A 17204-nucleotide genomic window follows, 5' to 3' on the forward strand; every position below is an offset into this window, starting at 1 on the left:
GGTTCCTTTCTGATGAACTCGGTCCATTTCAAGTTGAAAAAACAAAATTCCAAGTCGAACTGTTTGGTGTTCGAGAAAAAAGTGGCATGTATTACCCATCAATTTCTTCCGAAAAATCTGGAGAATTGATTTCTGTAACCTCCGACGGAAAATTTTTCCTTCTTTTTCAAAATATTTTCGATGAGAAATGAACCCCGTGTTACTTTCTGGAAGGGCCCCAGAAAGTAGGCACCAGGCGGATCAGCTAATCAGAGACGACTCATAAAAGTAGGGGTCGCCACTCAGCCCGCAATTCAATTTGCTGATCCTGTTTTCACTTAGAGAAAAATACCGTCGTAACAAACGTAGCATCAGTCACATGACTCACATGCTCGCCAGTTAATACTGCAAACAACATTTCCGCCCCTCCCTGCCGGTCTTGGAATTATCGACGTAAAATTATAATATCACTACTCGAATTCAAATACCGAAGAAATAACGTGAAGGTACTCTCGTTCGCAAGACGTGGTAAAGGCGAACCTTTTCGGGGAAATCACATAACAGGATATCCGGTGAAATTTTGAAATGCCCGCTGTTCGATGCGGGTCGTATCCGGTTCAATGTTTCCGTATAATTCCTCAATTCAAAACAAAGAATGAACTGGGCAAACACCAATCAGCGCTGGCGGTTCTACTTCACTAGCGTTCCGATTTCATTTATTTGCGAAAGATCAGAAAAGATGCAACGTAGTCTACGCAAGTGGTCCACAAATACTTAGCTGAAGTTGAATTCATATGTTTTTCGAGTTCTTGTCCCTAATTTAACTCTTTTCTTGTTAATTATAAATCGCTTTCTGGAAGTTGATAACTTTGTGTAGTGATGGCAGATTCACGGAACGATGACCCACCAAATTCTAGACTGTTTGTCGTGTGTAGTAAACTTATGGAAGACGACGAAATCGAAGACCTTTTCAAACCTTATGGCGACATTTTGGATTTCAGGCGACTTAAAGATCGCCAAACCGGCTCACCGAAAGGTACTTAAGTTTTAATGTCACGCAATATCTACCGCAATTTTATCTTTTACAAGACTCCGCCAGAAAAACTACCGGTATAAGCCGTGGTCCAACTGTCTCCATGGTACACTCTCTAAGTGCATCTCATTGATCTAATTCCCATCAAAGCGACACATCCGCTTTTTTCTTTGGTCCTGCCTCTGTTTTCTATCCTTACGATTGTATTTCAGAGTGGCATGAGCTCCAGATTTCATTCCAGCTCTAAATGAGCTCTCTACAGTTGACAACAATCAAAACTGCAGCATTTCACCGAGTCATACTGAAAAGGGGCCCTCATTCAGTCCTACTCCGAAGTTTAAATTTTCAATTATAGGTTTTATTATATTTTATATTCCTTGTTCTGAATGAATTTGTCAGTCGTCTGCCAAACACGTTTTTGCTGATCGTTAAGTCTCTGTCAATAGCTAAGTTTTATGATAACAGCTTGTTAAACCCCAACCGTATGGCTCTGCTGAAAGTTTGCGCTTGGAATTCTGAAAGATGTTTAGAACTTTGTAATGCCCCTGGTTCTCTCTTTTGATTGTTGTATTTTCATCCTCAATCTACCTGAATATCGGAGTACACATTTGTTATTGTTTGCATTGCCAAAAAAAAGTGCCAAACCCCTCCTGGTTTCAAGTTCCTCAGATGAACATCAGGGGATGTAAATGACATGTTACTCATTATTCCTCACCATTACCCCTGCATTTTATGTAGTGCTCCTCCTATTCTCCTTCATGTGTTGCCACTCTCTCTCTAACACTGTTGACCCATGAAGGTTCACAGTGCCACTGCTAATCCTATGATGCCCTACTTCTGGTTCTTGTTCACTTGCACTTATAGTGCTTCAAGTACTAATTCAACTCTTATCTACCAGACTTGCTCATTTCATGTTGAGACAAGTAGAAAATTGTTCTTATCAACTCCCATTAATAATGACATCTGAATGTATCTGTCAACGTAATGATTGAGATAGACCTACGTTTGTGAACAATACCAGCGGCCTAGAATTTGATCATTTTGTACAAGCTCAGCCCTGTCTAGAGAATTTAAATTTATTCTTTTACAAGTTGCCTCTTGCTACTCTCAATTGAACATATTTTAATCAATAGGAACGATTGCCATCAAGATCAGGACCCCTAGACCGATAAGAATGACAGAAGAATGACACACCTTGCCAAAATGAAGATAGTTCCTTTTGATTCAAACACGTCCAGTTTTATGTACTAATGGCTTCCCCTTTACAAAACTTGCTCGCCTTATTTGCCTTTTGATATTTAAACCACTCGCTCATTGTTCCCTCTTTTCCGATTTCTAGGAATTGCCTATATTAAATTTGCTAAGACTTCACAGGCTGCAACAGCCATGGAAGAAATGGATGGAAAAATCTGTAAAAAATATGATCGACCCATGAAAGTCATGATCGCGCAAAGGTATGTATCTCGTGTTTTTTGCAATCTTATCTTATACTAGCATTCTGTCCATATTTATGTATCTTATTCTTCGATGTCCAGGGTGCAAAAGGTTCTTCAGAAATGAAGAATTGCAAAGTCAGCCTCAAAATTTCCTCACTCAGCTGAGATGTCCACAGTAAATGTCAAGCAGTGCGATTTTAACATCAGCGCTCCTTTCTGTTGTGCCTCAAGTTTTGCTTCCCTTTAAAATAACTTTAAAAAGGATATCAAAATGTTCTCATTGAAGAATTTTCTTACTTATGCGCTCATAGATTTCCTCATGCCTCACATGAGCAGGGGTGTAAAAACTTCTCTACTTCCCATAGGTCCAATTACAGAGAATGAAAAACCCCCCCATGAATCCAGGGAAAAATTGGGAAACTCCATGTACCAATGCATTGTATCAGTTTGAGTACTGTTTTTTCTTTAGTATTTGTTTGTAATTTGCTCTTTTCCTTCCTAGTTGATTATGTTATAATGTTCTCCTTTATTTTTTCAGTAAGGACTTTGACCCAAAACGTGATCAAAGCGAAGCTCACAGATTGTTCATCATTGTGCCAAAATCAGCAACAGAAGAAGAATTGACAGAACACTTTAAGCAGTTCGGCAGTCTCGAAAGCGTAACTATAGTGAAGAATAGGGAAACTCGTGAAAGTAAAGGGCTGGCGTATGTAAAATATCAAAAGTAAGTAGCCCTATGATTCATTTCATTCATTTTTTCATTGTTTATTCCATAGACTACTCAAAAGATCAGCTGCACCTGACAGTGTTTGTGTTTCGAAGTTTTATACAGGATAACAGTAAATTTGCTATAGAGCACCAACTGCTGGATTCAATCAGCCTCCTCACTGACAATGAGAAATAGACCTTCTATATTCTGTGCATTTTATCCAACAGATTTAAAATGGCTGGGCCATCCTGGTGCCCTGAAAATTTGACACCCTCTGTTCATTTTTTCACACTCTCAATGGCGAAGCAGTAGTAGATGACTTCTGAAAATTAGACCAAAAAAAGATGGCAGCTAAAATTTTTGGGGGAAGACAGAACACTGTCAGAAAACTTCACTTTATACCCTGGCAAAGTAATCGAGCGAAGCGAGGGATGTTTATAAAACTCATCACTCATTTTTTAATAAAACTAAGTAAAGTTTTGTCCATCCCTGAGAGTAATTTTTCCGCTATGAGGAGATAGGGATCACAGGATCTTTATTTTTTTTTTTAATCAAGTAGCATCCTGAGTATTTCACATCTAAGTGACATTCACAAACCATAAAATTTGAATGATAGCACAATGTCATAAGGACTTCTTCGTCAACTGCTCTCTTTCTTGCCTCAGCTGTGTATTCATTGTGGCAGCAAGCAAGTTCAATATGGCCTGCGACAGCAGTGTTTACGGCCAGAAGTGGTCATCCTCACCGAATAATAATTCGATATAATTCTAGAATTAAAATTAGATAAAGACTTCAAATTTCCAAATTTCCTAAGAAATTAAGAACCATTGAAGACGAGGCTGATGAAGAAGTATTGATAAATGCTTTGTCCCTCTCCTTTAATTTGATTTACTATTATTTTTATTTGTTTTTTTTCCCACAGGGCCTCTCATTGCGCAAGAGCTTTTGAGGAGTGCGATCGACAGTACAAAGCTGTTTTTGCTAGGCCGAAAGAAGCGAAAAGTTTTTCATCTGACCTTAGCGACAGTAGTCATAACAACAAATTCCCCAACAGTTTCGGATCTCAAAGATTCGATTCAGGTGGCCCAGGTATGCATTTTCTATCACTCATCTTATCCCTCTCATTACATGAACAGCAAAGTAGCAATCACGAGGTTGAAGTGGGCTGAAGCTGCACGCTGCGCGGGGTCACATTTCTGCCAATGCATGTCTCCTTACTTTATCTGACCGCTCACCCGACATGCACACTCATTTGTCTCCCTCCTAAAATACAGTCAGCAACTCTGCATTTTTGCCTTGCTCAATGCAAAAAAAGTTTATGACAGGATCTAAAATTGCGTCCAAGACTTATGCACGTCAAACTCAGATGAAAATTGGGATCCTATCTTAATCTGAAATCAATTAGGTACATTGTTTGTATAGGAAATTGACTGGATCAAAAAAATAAACAAATTCAACATATCTGAATGTACGACTCCGAAGGAATTTGACTCATCAAGCTTTCACTGTAAACTGGTATAGGTTAAGTGTCTATTTCTAAAGTTATAATATTGAATTTTACCAGAAATTCATTAAAATTACCCTTTGTATTATGCTATGTTAAGGCTGTCCTTAAACTTCCCCTAGTCACAGTGTAGAGTGTTCCTTAGGAAAGGAGCTGTTGAAGGAACAACTTGAATACGACCATTATTGTAACTAATAATGTATTTCAAGTTTAAAATTACATCTAGCTTTACTCCTATTTTCCATTCCAGGTGATATCATTAACAAGACACCTAATGCAGATAACTACACAAGACTTCTAGCAGTATTCAACACGAACGTATCGCACTCGAATCTATTTAAATTATTCGACCTCATCCCAGGCTTGGAGTCTGTATTTCCAGCCAATAACCATCGAATGGGTTTCCGAAACGAATACTCCTTTGTAGTTCAGTATGCATGGCCACAAAGTGCTGCCTATGCTCGCGAGAAGCTTGATGGATTCGAATACCCGCCAGGGTACCCGGTTCTCATCAAGCCAGAGTATTACGAAGGTCGAGATCGAGACATGAGCTTTGGAAGAAATCAGAGGAATAATTTGCTGCCAGCTGACCCTGGAGTGTCTGCTGATCATCTACTCTCTATTACGAAAGCACTGTCTCAGGCAACAGCATTATTAAAAGCAGCTGGACTCTCTACAGGTGAGGGCTCTCCACTAGTAATAAATTTTATAAATATTTAAAATAAAAAAGCGCAACTTTATTTTAACAGTTGACCTAGTCTGGTACCTACTTTTTAAATAATTGGTCATTGTTTTAACGTGTATTTTAATTGTCATGCCAATCAAAATGTGTGTTCTAAATCAAAGGAAGAATTCTAACTACACAAAACTAAAATGGATAGAAAGAAAAAATAACGACCAACAGGGATTGATCTTCTGTTGAATTTCGGGTTATTCTCTTCTTTTTTTTGTTTCAGACGGAATTGAGCTGAATGATTTGCCCAATCAATATGGTTCTCTAAGGCTGCCTCCTCCTCAACCTCTTGCTCCTGCTGGGACAACTTCAGAAATCAGGTGTGTGAGCATCAAGATCCAGTGTTGCAACTTTAGCCTAAAATTTACCTTCTTTTCTCCATTTACGGAAAAATCAGTCGTAATTATCCCTTGAATAGAGACCTTTGGATACAATTTTTGTAGAACCCATGAGAAAAGTCAAGAAATTTCTAGTGTTAGTTATTACAACCATGCATATGTTTTGCCTATGGCTAAATTTTTAGACTGAAAATCAACTATGTTATTTTATTCTGAGTTGGCTTCCAGTAGCGTGGCGTGGCAAGCTTTGCGATAAAATGATTGTTGTGCTATTTAAACCTATGGAAAAGGATCGATAAACAGGGCGTTTACAGAGAACACCTTAATAATCGACTCTTTACCATAGGTTTAAATGGCTTAACAACTGATATATCGTAATTCACGCCACGCCACTGTTGGCTTTTTTTTACTAAACAGGGGATTATCAGAGAATTTCATCAGGTCAGGGAACTGTATGTAAAAGATTGGAAATTTGAACTATCTTGAATTTTGAAGTCTGAAAATAATCAGTGCTGTCTACACAAATTGTAAATTTGCAATTAGAGGTTGGACCAAGAGCTCCAATTTATCATTTAAAGATTACTGTAAAAAGTGTAACCTTTGCCTTTCTTCCCTATTTCCAGATTATTTATTGTAGCTCAACCTGCGTTGCCACCGATGCATATAATCCGAGATATATTCTGCCGATTTGGTCATATAACTGACATCCATGTTCTCCATGGGAAAAATTGCGGTTATGTCTCTTATGCCAAAAAAGACAGTGGAGCGAATGCCATCTTGGTGAGTAATAAATTTATTCTTTTGACTTCAAAATGTTTGCAGGCAGCAAACTAAGAAATTCAAATCAAATTGGTAAGAAATATGTTTTAAGCATACACACAGCTTTAAAGGAAGCTCAAGATTTTAAATAACCATCAAGACACATGTGCGGAAATGCATATTTACTGAGGCCACCTACTGTTCTTGGTGCATGAGATGTCAGGGGTGCAGACATTTTTTTAGAAGCAGAAGTCAGTCACGATTCCGGCCTCCTAATTGACCAAGGTTGACAAAAATTTCTGAACATTCCAGATACAATCATGTGAGGACCAAGTCCTTACGCAGCAATGAATGCTACATTAAGACTCAAAAATTTTGTTGTAGAATGAGTATTTCAGCTTTGTCTGTGTTCCCTGGTAATTCATTTTCAAAATATCTTGAAAATCAAGTAATGCGTGTATAGGCATGGATACAATTCGTATAGAGGCATATAAATAAATTTTCAGGTTCTAGTTGAGATCTCAAGTATGTAAAATTAAAGTTATGAGATCATATTGATCAGATACTAAAGAGTTAATCATAAGTTAATCATAATTACAATCCGTGTAGGAAATAGTAGCATAAATATTCTAGGTCTGTATGAGATCTCAAAACGTTATAAGCTGGGTAATTAATTAATCAGTAAGAAAAAAATAAAAAATTAATCATATTTACATAAACTTGTCTTATCCATTTTCTACAATACCGGAACCGGCCGTGGCCACTACATCGGTTTGGGTGGTTGGCACCCTACCATTTGATACTTTGTTTCTTTTTTCTAACACTAATCTTATGTATCTATATATCGTGTTCCAACCTGTCTTTGTTTCTAACATGACCTTCATGACCGTATTTTTCTTTATTTCGCAATTCACGGCCGCATCTCTTTCCGTGTTGAAGTATGTGCATTGGAAAAATGCATGATCAGGGTCATCCATTTTCGCACCACACATGAAACATCCCTGATCTTCTCTGATCTTATATTTGTGTAGATACAAACCGAAGCAGCCATGTCCTGTCAGGAACTGTGTCAGATAGTAATCAGGGACACCATGCCCCCTGTACATCCACTCATAGAAATTATTGCCAATAATTGTTCTAGTCCATCTTTCTCTGTCGTCTTTCCAATAAATTTCGTTGTACCATTTCTCTTATATATTTTGTCTTATCTCACTCTTATCTTCTGTTTTATTCATGATTCTTATTATCTCTTCGACCATCATTTTTGCAGCACTTGCATGGTCAAGAAATCGGGCAGTCAAGGTTGAAAGTGATGGAGGCTGAACCGCCACGCAATGACAGTCGCAAACGAACGCGTGTGGAAGCCGAAGAAAGTTGGTGAGAGTAATTTTCCGAGACTTACGGAAAGCTTTAAAACCTGCAACTCTTTCTCGCTCTTCTCAGCTACTCTAAGGTACAATTGAAGATAAACGTCTTCCCTGCTACCCTTTGCTCATTTTATCGTTTCAGTTCCTGGACGACAAATAATCTCTCTTCTATCCAACTGTAGAAGTCGAAGCATGTATATCTCACGCAGGGTGTCTACAGGTCTGGGAAATCGGAGAAAAGCCATGGAATCTTTTAATAAAGCCTGGCAATTTGATAAATCTTGTAATTTAAAGTCAGACTAAGCTTTAGCATCATCCACACAAGCAAACTGAGTCGCAGTCTGGTTCTAGGTTTAGTGCTGGGAGTTATATTCTAAATAGTGAACAGAACATTTCCATAAAAAATTGCAATATTAGTAAACGGAATGATTCGCACTGAAGATAGAAGATTCACTTGTTCCTGTAATTTGCAATCAAATCAATGCTGAAAATTGTTTATTTTCAGTTTTTTGCCTTCTAATTGTTGTTGTGAAAAATCAAAAAATTTTGATCTGAGAAAATCTGGAAAATGCAGGGAACTTTTTTCGGCAAAGTTTGTAGACACCCTGTGACGTTTCAGCAAACGGTCATTAATGCTTTAAATAATGTAACATAAAACGCTTTGCTGAGTCCAACATGTCCCCTTTCATCAACTAGTGTATACTGATCAGTAGCCTGCAAAGGAAATCGTTGCTGCAGTAAAAATAATGGATATGTTCTTTTGTGAACTTTGCGTTTGCAAAGCTCGCATAGTGTGTGTGAAGGCTTGCACAACATACGTGCTTAACTTTCATTTTTATCTATCTACTGATTAAATTAAGTTACATCTCTGTTTTAACTTTTGTCATGAATTACGAAGAAATGATTTCAGTCAGCTGATACCTTTAGTTTAATGTATTAAATGTTCAAGATCTCGTAATGAAGTGAATTCTTCATTTAACTGATGTAACAACTAAAAACATCCCTGCTAATAGTTTTTCTTTTCTTAACAGAAATTTAATGCCAGGCTTCCCTCTGATAAATTATTTTCCCAGTTAGTCTAATTTCTGGCATGTCGTAAACTACAATACCTCAAATTGTAGCCTCGTAGGATCTCTTGAAAAGAAAAAAATTAAGTATCTTTATCGCTATTCTTTCATTAATTTTGCTAAATGATAGGTGTTTTTCCTCCACTCATTACAAATTATTATGGAACTGTATCACCTGAACTCTATCAAATTTTCACGTGACTAACCTCAAACCAGGTCTTGACTAATTCATTGTAGCTTAATGTTCTGCAAAGAAAGATATTTTGTATATTTTGTTGCTTCAACTTTTATTTCTGTCTCATTAACTTTTGTATAATTTTCTACTTTAATGTACAAAGAACTGATAGTTTTAAGTAGCATAGAAATATGCATGTGATAACTACCACAGGTACCATTTAACTTATGCAGATATTGTTGTCCTGCATGCTCCAAAACCACGACCACCAAATTTTAGGGAGGCTTGGGCTTTCTTTGTTTGGGGGAAGTTTTCTTGCACCTTTCTTTGGGTGAACTCGATTATCAGCTACCAAGAAACATTGCCTGCGAACGCAGGAAATTTTAAAAGTATGCCGCAAACAAAGCAGATTGCATGCTATGGAGTGGATTTCCGACTTTGTCAATGAGCTCATCGAGATTTTTGAGCGATTTTACCAGTAGAGAAATCATCTACTTGACTGTATCTCTAGTGTGCTACATACTCATTCGTTGCATTCTTTACAAGATTACTGAAAATCTGATAAATTTTACCCCAATGCATTGAACCAAAGAATGACCCTCTGAATTCGAAGTCCACTAGTTTCATTACTCTCACTTTATCTGTTTGGAAATACGGACAAAAATGAAATATTCTACACGTAGTCTCAATTGTTTGCTGAGTGTAGTGGCAAAGAAGGTGGCTTTCATGGTGAAATCGGTGAGCACGACAAAGTTCAATACAGAAATCATTATCCATGCTCTGTTGATAAGGCCCTGAATTTCGTAATTATCCATAATCCAAAATAATCCACAAATTCGTAGTGGCCAATGGGGTTCCGCCACTTTAAAGGCAACCACGGGTTAACCGCGGGGTGTGCAACGAAGCTTTGCGACTTGTATTGATCACTGATATTTCTCATTATAACAAACTGGAGCTGAGTGATGATGCTACAAATTCAAAAATTGATTCCCTAGGCTTTTGAACTAGTTAACAAAAAGTTATGGCTTCATCGGATTAGTTTTTTTGCTCAGATAAAATTGTCAATCAACTACCTCTTGATATCTGCGAAGGAGAGATCTTCATTTTCACCTGGAAACTGCAATGCAGTAATTGCAGAGATGTGTTCCGAGTGCAAGTGCACTCTTGCCCACAATGCTCGTTTCAGTAATGAAACTCCAAGCACGTATCTTGGTTTGTGACTTTGCAGACTTCCTGTCTTACTTCATTTTTTAAAAGGAGAACTGTTTAACGTCCATTCTTTAAAACCTCCTTGATTTTCCTCCTCGGTGTGAATGAATTTCTGTGAAAACTTCAAGAAATAATATTGCTTTGTTCTCCTTCAAGAAAATAAAAAGGGAGCAGAGATTTTGAAACACGGCCAACAAGGTACGTTCTTAGGCATTTCACTGTCGGCTGGTTCCCAAGCATATTACACAGGCCTGGCTGAATTTTGAACCTGTCCAAGTATTCTTGCAAAGATTCAGCTGAAAATAAGGAGTATGCTTCAAATGTGACATGTGGACCTTGTCTTGGAATATTAGAGACGAATTGAGTAATGATATTATCGTCAATTGTGCACAGCATCTAACAGAGGTACCCCACCCTTCTGCGCACCTACCACCAACCCAACGATTAGACTATGACACTTACCTTTTGGTTCAGTTCAAGTATCGGCACCTGCATCATCTTCCAAATCACTTCCATCAAAGGTGGTCGTCGAACTTGGTGCTGCATTACTCCAACTCTTTTTTATAACACAGGACAACGGAACAATATCGCACAGAAACTCATCATCTGAGCTACTAGTTCCATCATGGGACACTTCATTTGTCATATCGCGAATATCATCACCAGTGCCACTGAAATCTTCGTCTTTTTCATTGGGTCTTCATTTGAGCATTGTAAATTGTGTGAGAAAATAAACAAACATCAAGGTGAAAAACTGGGCAATTCGAAGCCACCTGTCATGACCAGTTTTTCCTTGTGTTGCCGAGTTCTTCTGGGCTGAGCAGGGTGTGCCGACATCTATTACGATGGCATTTCACCCATGGGTACGGAAAACTTCTTGCCCTCCCATCTTCTGAACTGGCCCTCCTATTCTCTTTTTTCCCCATTATTTTCTAAGCTATAACTTTTTTTCTTGGCCAGTCTTCACAAATTCTCCGCAGTTCTCACAAAAGAATTATGTGATTTTAATGAAATTGCGAGCTGGCCTCCCATTTTTTGGGAGTGGCCATGCGATCATAATCGCCTGATCAGGAAGTCTCAGCTCCCCGGGTCAACATGCCAAATTGGTTTGAATAATTAGGAGTCTGAATAATCAGAATTTCAGTGTTAATGTGAAACCAATTTCACTCATGTTGATTTTTATGTATTATTTTTTTAGTTTTATATTTTTCCTAGCTGGTTATACAGCCACCAAGGGCTATCATTGCATTTCTACACTTCCACTTTTTATGGAGTAATATTTACTGAATTCTATATCGTTCTGTGCCATTATCCTGTGTCTATTTAGTCCTTTTTGGAGTGTTAAGAAAGTTTTGTTTAATTTTTATCACATTCAGCAGAAAGGACACCTGTATTTTTTTATTCAGGAATATTTACTGAATTCTACATCGTACTGTGCCATTTTCCTGTGTCTCCTTAGTCCTTTTTGGAGTGTGAAGAAAGTTGTGTTTAATTTTGATCGCATTTAGCAGAAAGGAACGGCACGATTACAGTGGTGTAAAATCGTGCATATTCATCTTTATTTGAAAAACGCCCAGGGTAGCAAGTAGATATTGTTTTTTTTACCAAAAATTGTCAGAAAGGAAAACGGTCTTGTAAATCGAAAATCTGGACGTTATATTTTTATTCAGCATTTTTTAAAGCAAAGAAGTTGCATGATTTTAAAACCACTGCAATTACGTTGGTTCTCTTCTGCTAAATGCGGTTCATTTGAACCGCATTTTGCAATTAGGAACTGAAATTTCTGGCTCAGTTTATGAACAATGAATGCGCCATTAGTTTTTTTATGTACAAAAGCATGTTTATAGATGAGCTAGAAATTGTAGTTTCCAATTGCACAAAGTAGTCCATTTTTCCTTTATTAGATTAATGCATGTACCTGAACTAATTTTTTCCTCTTTTTTTGAGATTTCAACTATTTCTTTTCAAGATTTTGTAATGTCTCTGTATCATGTTTTTTAATGCCATGAGTGACATAAGTCAAATACCCCTCCTCCTTACGGATAAAGTTATTTTTTTTTCTTAGCAAATTAAATCAAAACAATTTCATCTTTGTAAATTTACATCTTCTCTTTATACATACACACAAGTTGCTTTTACAGTGCACCTGGGCGCTCTGCAACACCTAATCGCCATTCTTGTCCATTGATCCAGGGGTCATCTGGTAAATGACATCTCCTTTTTATACAAACTTTAAATCTCTCTGAAGACTGGAAATTATTTTAAATCTTTTCTTCAAGATAATAGAAGCTGATTTGCTGATTTTGGAAGTAATTAGGTGTAATTTTATTTCAAATTATCCTTCACTGGTGTGGCACATTTAAGTTTTTCTGTTAACTTATACTGAATTACACGAGCCATCCTATGCCTGCTGTTTGCTTACAATTATTTATTTTTCTCTGACATCTAAATTACATATTGGTGTGGAAGTCTATGACCTTCTTTCCTCTCGGTAAATGGACCGCAGACCTCTTTTTCCTTCCTGTAATTTTCTAACTTAAGCTTCTAGACACTCGTGTACAATCTACTTTACAAACCTCCGAAACTAATCCTCGGTTAATCTAACTTACCTACTGGCCTTTCCCATCAAATGTAAAATACTGATGACCAACTGTACAAACATTGTATTCAACTTGACCTTTTTCAGTGGACAGCTTAAATTTTAATGGCACTTCACCTATCTATCACCCTATACCCTCTCTCTACCTAATATTATGTGCAAAATGCAGTATCTTAAATCCTCTAAGAATAAAACCAATTGGACGTGTTTCTGCCAAACGGAACTATGTGCATTATGACGTGAGCCCTGTTAAGCAAATATTCTCATGGGTCTCAGGGCTCATATCTTAATCTGCATAGTTCCGTCTGGCAGAAATATGTCCAATTCAACCTCTGTTTTTCCACTGTTTTAGGTGCAAATTTTAATTTTTCGCATCACAGGTAACAAAATGTTCCAGTGAAATATAAAAGTACACTTCAACAAATATTTAAGTATGAACACTTAAAGGATTAATCCTAAAGTAGCAATGAATTCGGCTCCGGCTAAATTTCAATATTATTTCGTGTTGTGATATTTTGCACGACCTCCTGAGCACCATGAGATCCTAAATCAAACTTCCTATGTGCCAATGAAAACAGGGCTTTTGGCACTCCTACACGCGTTTTCTAATGAAGATGTGGAACTTTTGCCATGTGTATGTGAACATTGCTCCACATGCTGTTATAATTTGGTGGAATTTTATTCTCTTCGACTGTCTTATATCTCGGGTCTGCAAGGAATCAAAAGATCTCCTCGTTCACCATCAAGATGTAGTAACATTTCCACTGAATCTTGCGTGTAAAAATGCTAAAAAAATGCTCTCGTAGCCCTGCTTTTCTTAAGAGTAGCACAAAGAAAGTTTGATTTTGAAAGGTCATTGTGCTTAGGAGGTTGTAAGGAACATCAGTTTTTCTTATTTTTGACTCCTTCCTGTTCATCTCTTCCCATTCTTGTTCTCCTTTACTTTTACCTTCTCTTCATGTTTTCTTCTTCTACCCCTCTCTTTTTTCCTCCTCTTTTTATTCCTTCTTCCTCTCTTCCGTTTTTTCATTCCTCATGTAGATAGGTGTTTTTTTCGGATGAGCCATCGATAATAGTTCCTCATTGCAAAATGTACTCCAATTAGCAGAAGCCTTAAAAAATTGTCCAGCTAATTTCATTTTCTCTCCTCGAACAAACGAACTAGAAATTACGTGATCCCTCTTTTATTATTTCCATCTCCAATTCCTTTAGCTCTTTCTCACCTGCTAGTCAATTTTTCCCCTCTATGTGCCATCGGTTTTGGAAAGCTGTCGGTAAGATTTCCAACCGTGTACTTTATGAATTTGTTGCCACCCGTATCACTGTTCACCTTATAGTGTTTCTAATGCGTTTTTAATTTTTACAGACTCCACTACGTAATACGTTGTAACTCTTGTCGACTGCCACACATACAGATAACACGATACGAAAAGGAACGAAAATTTTATCCGCTACAATTCACTGAATCGTACAGAAACTGAACTTGCTCCTCTCTCGTTACATTTATTCCAAAGCACCAACTGTCAAACATTTTACAATGCACCTACACAATCAAAACTTCTACCGATCAACGCAAAAGCACCCCACAACAACGACCAACGGCTATCAAGTGTTTAAATCTACCCATTGAACTCTATCATTGTGACAGAAATCCTCTTATTTTTTTCCTTTTTTTTTATCGCATTTTTAAGCTGAAACCTGTCTCACTTTGTATTAAATTTACGTAAGCGCTGGTTTACGTATCCGAACAAAATTGCTGTCTATCAATTTTTTTATCCAGACAAACCTGCTTTATTAAGAATGGATGTTTAACAAAACATTTAATCAAAATTTTGACTTGTTACATGATCGTCTCTATCAAATACCCAGAAATGTGTGGATCAGGGTGTCTACAAGTCCGGAAAGTTTGGAAATAGTTGTAATTTCTTAAGGGCGGCCCGGAAATAGTGCCGATTTTTTAAGTGCGGTTCGGAGGTACTGAAAAAGTGCGAAAATTCCGCAAGAAGGTCCGGAATTTGTTACAATTTTTTGTCATTTTTATCGCGCACTAAGAAATTCAAATTTTTGAAATTTTTCGAATTTCGTTAAATGGAGGTACTGATGAAGTACTGAATTTTTTTTTTTTTGAAGAGCTACTGAATTTCTTGGGAGTGTACTGAAAAAGTACTGTAAAATGATGATATTTGGCCAGCCTGTTTTAGTAGACACCCTGGTGTGAATACTGCAACTGCTGCATATCCAAACTGAGCGATACAACTGCAAAAACTTTTCCCGGTCATTTTCAGAAATATTCGTTGATTGATTCTCGAGTTTTAAATCTGCTGTCTAGTTTTCTTGCAAACATGTATGCTAGAAAAAGTGTTCGCAAGAGTCAGATGGATTTGAACTCCTATTGAAAATCATGATAAGGGGGAGAGGGGGTTGAATTTTGTGTCAGTGCATTCTTTAAGGGTCTCATGAATTTCCAAGTAAAGTTAGCTAAATTATTTTAATATTAATTTTTGGTAGATTTAGGTTACGTTTTTGGAAAACCTGGTAAAGTATGGTAATTTTTCCGTATAAACTAAGGGCTGGATGTATGACTTTGCCGACTCTAGATTCCGAAGTGATGGCCCCAGGCGAATTTTTATCAGCGAATTCGGTAAAAATTTTAACTCATCACCAACCTACGTTACGACTAAACGAAATTCCCTCCAGGCGACTGTGCACTGCGCCTACAATATTTGGTTTTCATGTCGACTGCAATGACAACCACATCTAAAATCTTCAACCCACCTCACTAGGTAGCCAGCATTAGTTGGCCGCAAGTCATTGCGACGGAGTTTAGTTCTTGACTTTTGGTTAACACTCGAGTCTTTGTTAGTTGGCCACTCTGTAAAATTTGGCTCAGAAGTGAACTGAATCCACTCGCGAATGTTAACCTCATTAAAGACTTAAAAAGCAAAAAACACACTGATAGGTATGTCATCACTTTTGAAATCTGCTGTTGCGTCTCAGCGATCCGCCAGGGGGCATGATCCATGTGGCCTCCTCGAATTCGGCCCTGCATTTAAGCTGAAAACCCCTGTACTATTGGAAAACACTTCGGAATGTTCTTTTTTATTTGATTTGCATGACAAAAATTTGTTGCACATAGCTGTTTATTCAATAGTTTAATGATTCTTTACATTGTTTTAAGACAGATTTTGAATTTAAATCCATCCCACATTCAGGATTTTCAGTCCATGATTTCTTCCAAAATTCACTAGAAAATCGAGTCTTCTTGATTTACTCTGGAATTAGGCTTAGTGGTTTATATTATTACGATCTCCAACTTTGAATTAAAATTACTGAGAATACTCTACACCTCTCATGGATTCATAAGGGGCAAGTCTCAACTATTTGCTGTTTCAGAGATGTGCTTTAGAATATTTTTACATGACGGTTTTATCTTCCATACTCTACTCAAGTGATTCAATGGTTCGATTCTGTTGTGAATGTATTATTTTTTCTCTTTTAGAAAGTAACTTTTTCTAGTTCTTGTTTTTACTTAACTGACTGGTCCACCTGCTTTAATTTTATTTAATTTATTCAGATAAGTCTTTTGACCTGACGTAAGTTTAAGAGATTATTGTACTGCATTATTTTTTTACTCATTTCTCTTTTGTCTTGTTTTGAAGCAATTCGACGTCATGCATCACGGTTAGATATACTTCACGTTAATTAACAATTAACATGGATGTAATTTATTCACTTTATTCTAAATTTTTTTGTTTGGATTTATTTTATGAATTTGTTATTTATATTTTCTGATTTTTTTCTCCATTCAATAAAAATTCAAAGAACCATCGAGACTTGTATGATTTTCCTTGCTTGCAATATCGTCTCTTTACACTCACTAAGCCGATTTTCTCATCTGGGAAAACAGCAGTAGCTTGATTGTTGAAATTTTTTGTTTGTCGGGATGACATAGATGACATAGGTTGAAAGGCGGATTATGATTGGTCGGCTATGTCTTATCGCTGCTTTGTCGTGCCTTTGCTGTCCCATATATACTGTCGGAAACTTAAGAGGTGCCGTTAGCTTGTCGTGAGTTCAACCGGACATAGGCATGACAAAGCAGCGATAAGACATAGCCGACCAATCATGCTCCTCCTTTTAACCTACGTCATCTATGTCGTCCCAACGAACAAAAAATTTCAACAATCAGGCTGCAGGGTGCCACAATTTTCCATCACATTTAATTGTAATGTAATCATCAAATGTCAAGAAACTTTAAGGAGGGTACCTATTTCGAATAAGGGTTGTATGTACATT

At 37.3% G+C, this 17204-nt stretch overlaps 1 protein-coding gene across 2 annotated transcripts; it reads left to right on the top strand.

Moving 5' to 3' along the window:
- The first annotated feature begins 703 nt into the window (after positions 1–703).
- On the top strand, positions 704–16735 carry LOC109042308 (RNA-binding protein 45). 2 transcript variants are annotated; one of them, XM_019058977.2, is made up of 9 exons: positions 704–1015; positions 2352–2466; positions 2987–3172; positions 4080–4246; positions 4912–5340; positions 5618–5714; positions 6356–6512; positions 7762–7868; positions 14275–16735. In XM_019058977.2, coding segments are annotated over exons 1-9 (1416 nt in total). In that variant the 5' UTR covers positions 704–858; the 3' UTR covers positions 14276–16735. The 2 variants fall into 2 exon arrangements, 1 of the variants encoding a protein (XP_018914522.1); XR_011900634.1 differs by having other exon boundaries at positions 705–1015; positions 7762–7944.
- Positions 16736–17204: the final 469 nt, after the last annotated feature.

Source organism: Bemisia tabaci, chromosome 10 (genome assembly GCF_918797505.1).
Source record: "Bemisia tabaci chromosome 10, PGI_BMITA_v3".
Lineage (NCBI taxonomy): Eukaryota > Metazoa > Arthropoda > Insecta > Hemiptera > Aleyrodidae > Bemisia > Bemisia tabaci.

Coding starts and splice junctions, on each gene's coding strand:
- LOC109042308 (XM_019058977.2), top strand. CDS start 859: ATGGCAGATTCACGGAACGATGACCCACCAAATTCTAGACTGTTTGTC. Junction 1,016..2,351: donor CCAAACCGGCTCACCGAAAG/GTACTTAAGTTT, acceptor TCCGATTTCTAG/GAATTGCCTATATTAAATTT. Junction 3,173..4,079: donor GCGTATGTAAAATATCAAAA/GTAAGTAGCCCT, acceptor TTTTTCCCACAG/GGCCTCTCATTGCGCAAGAG.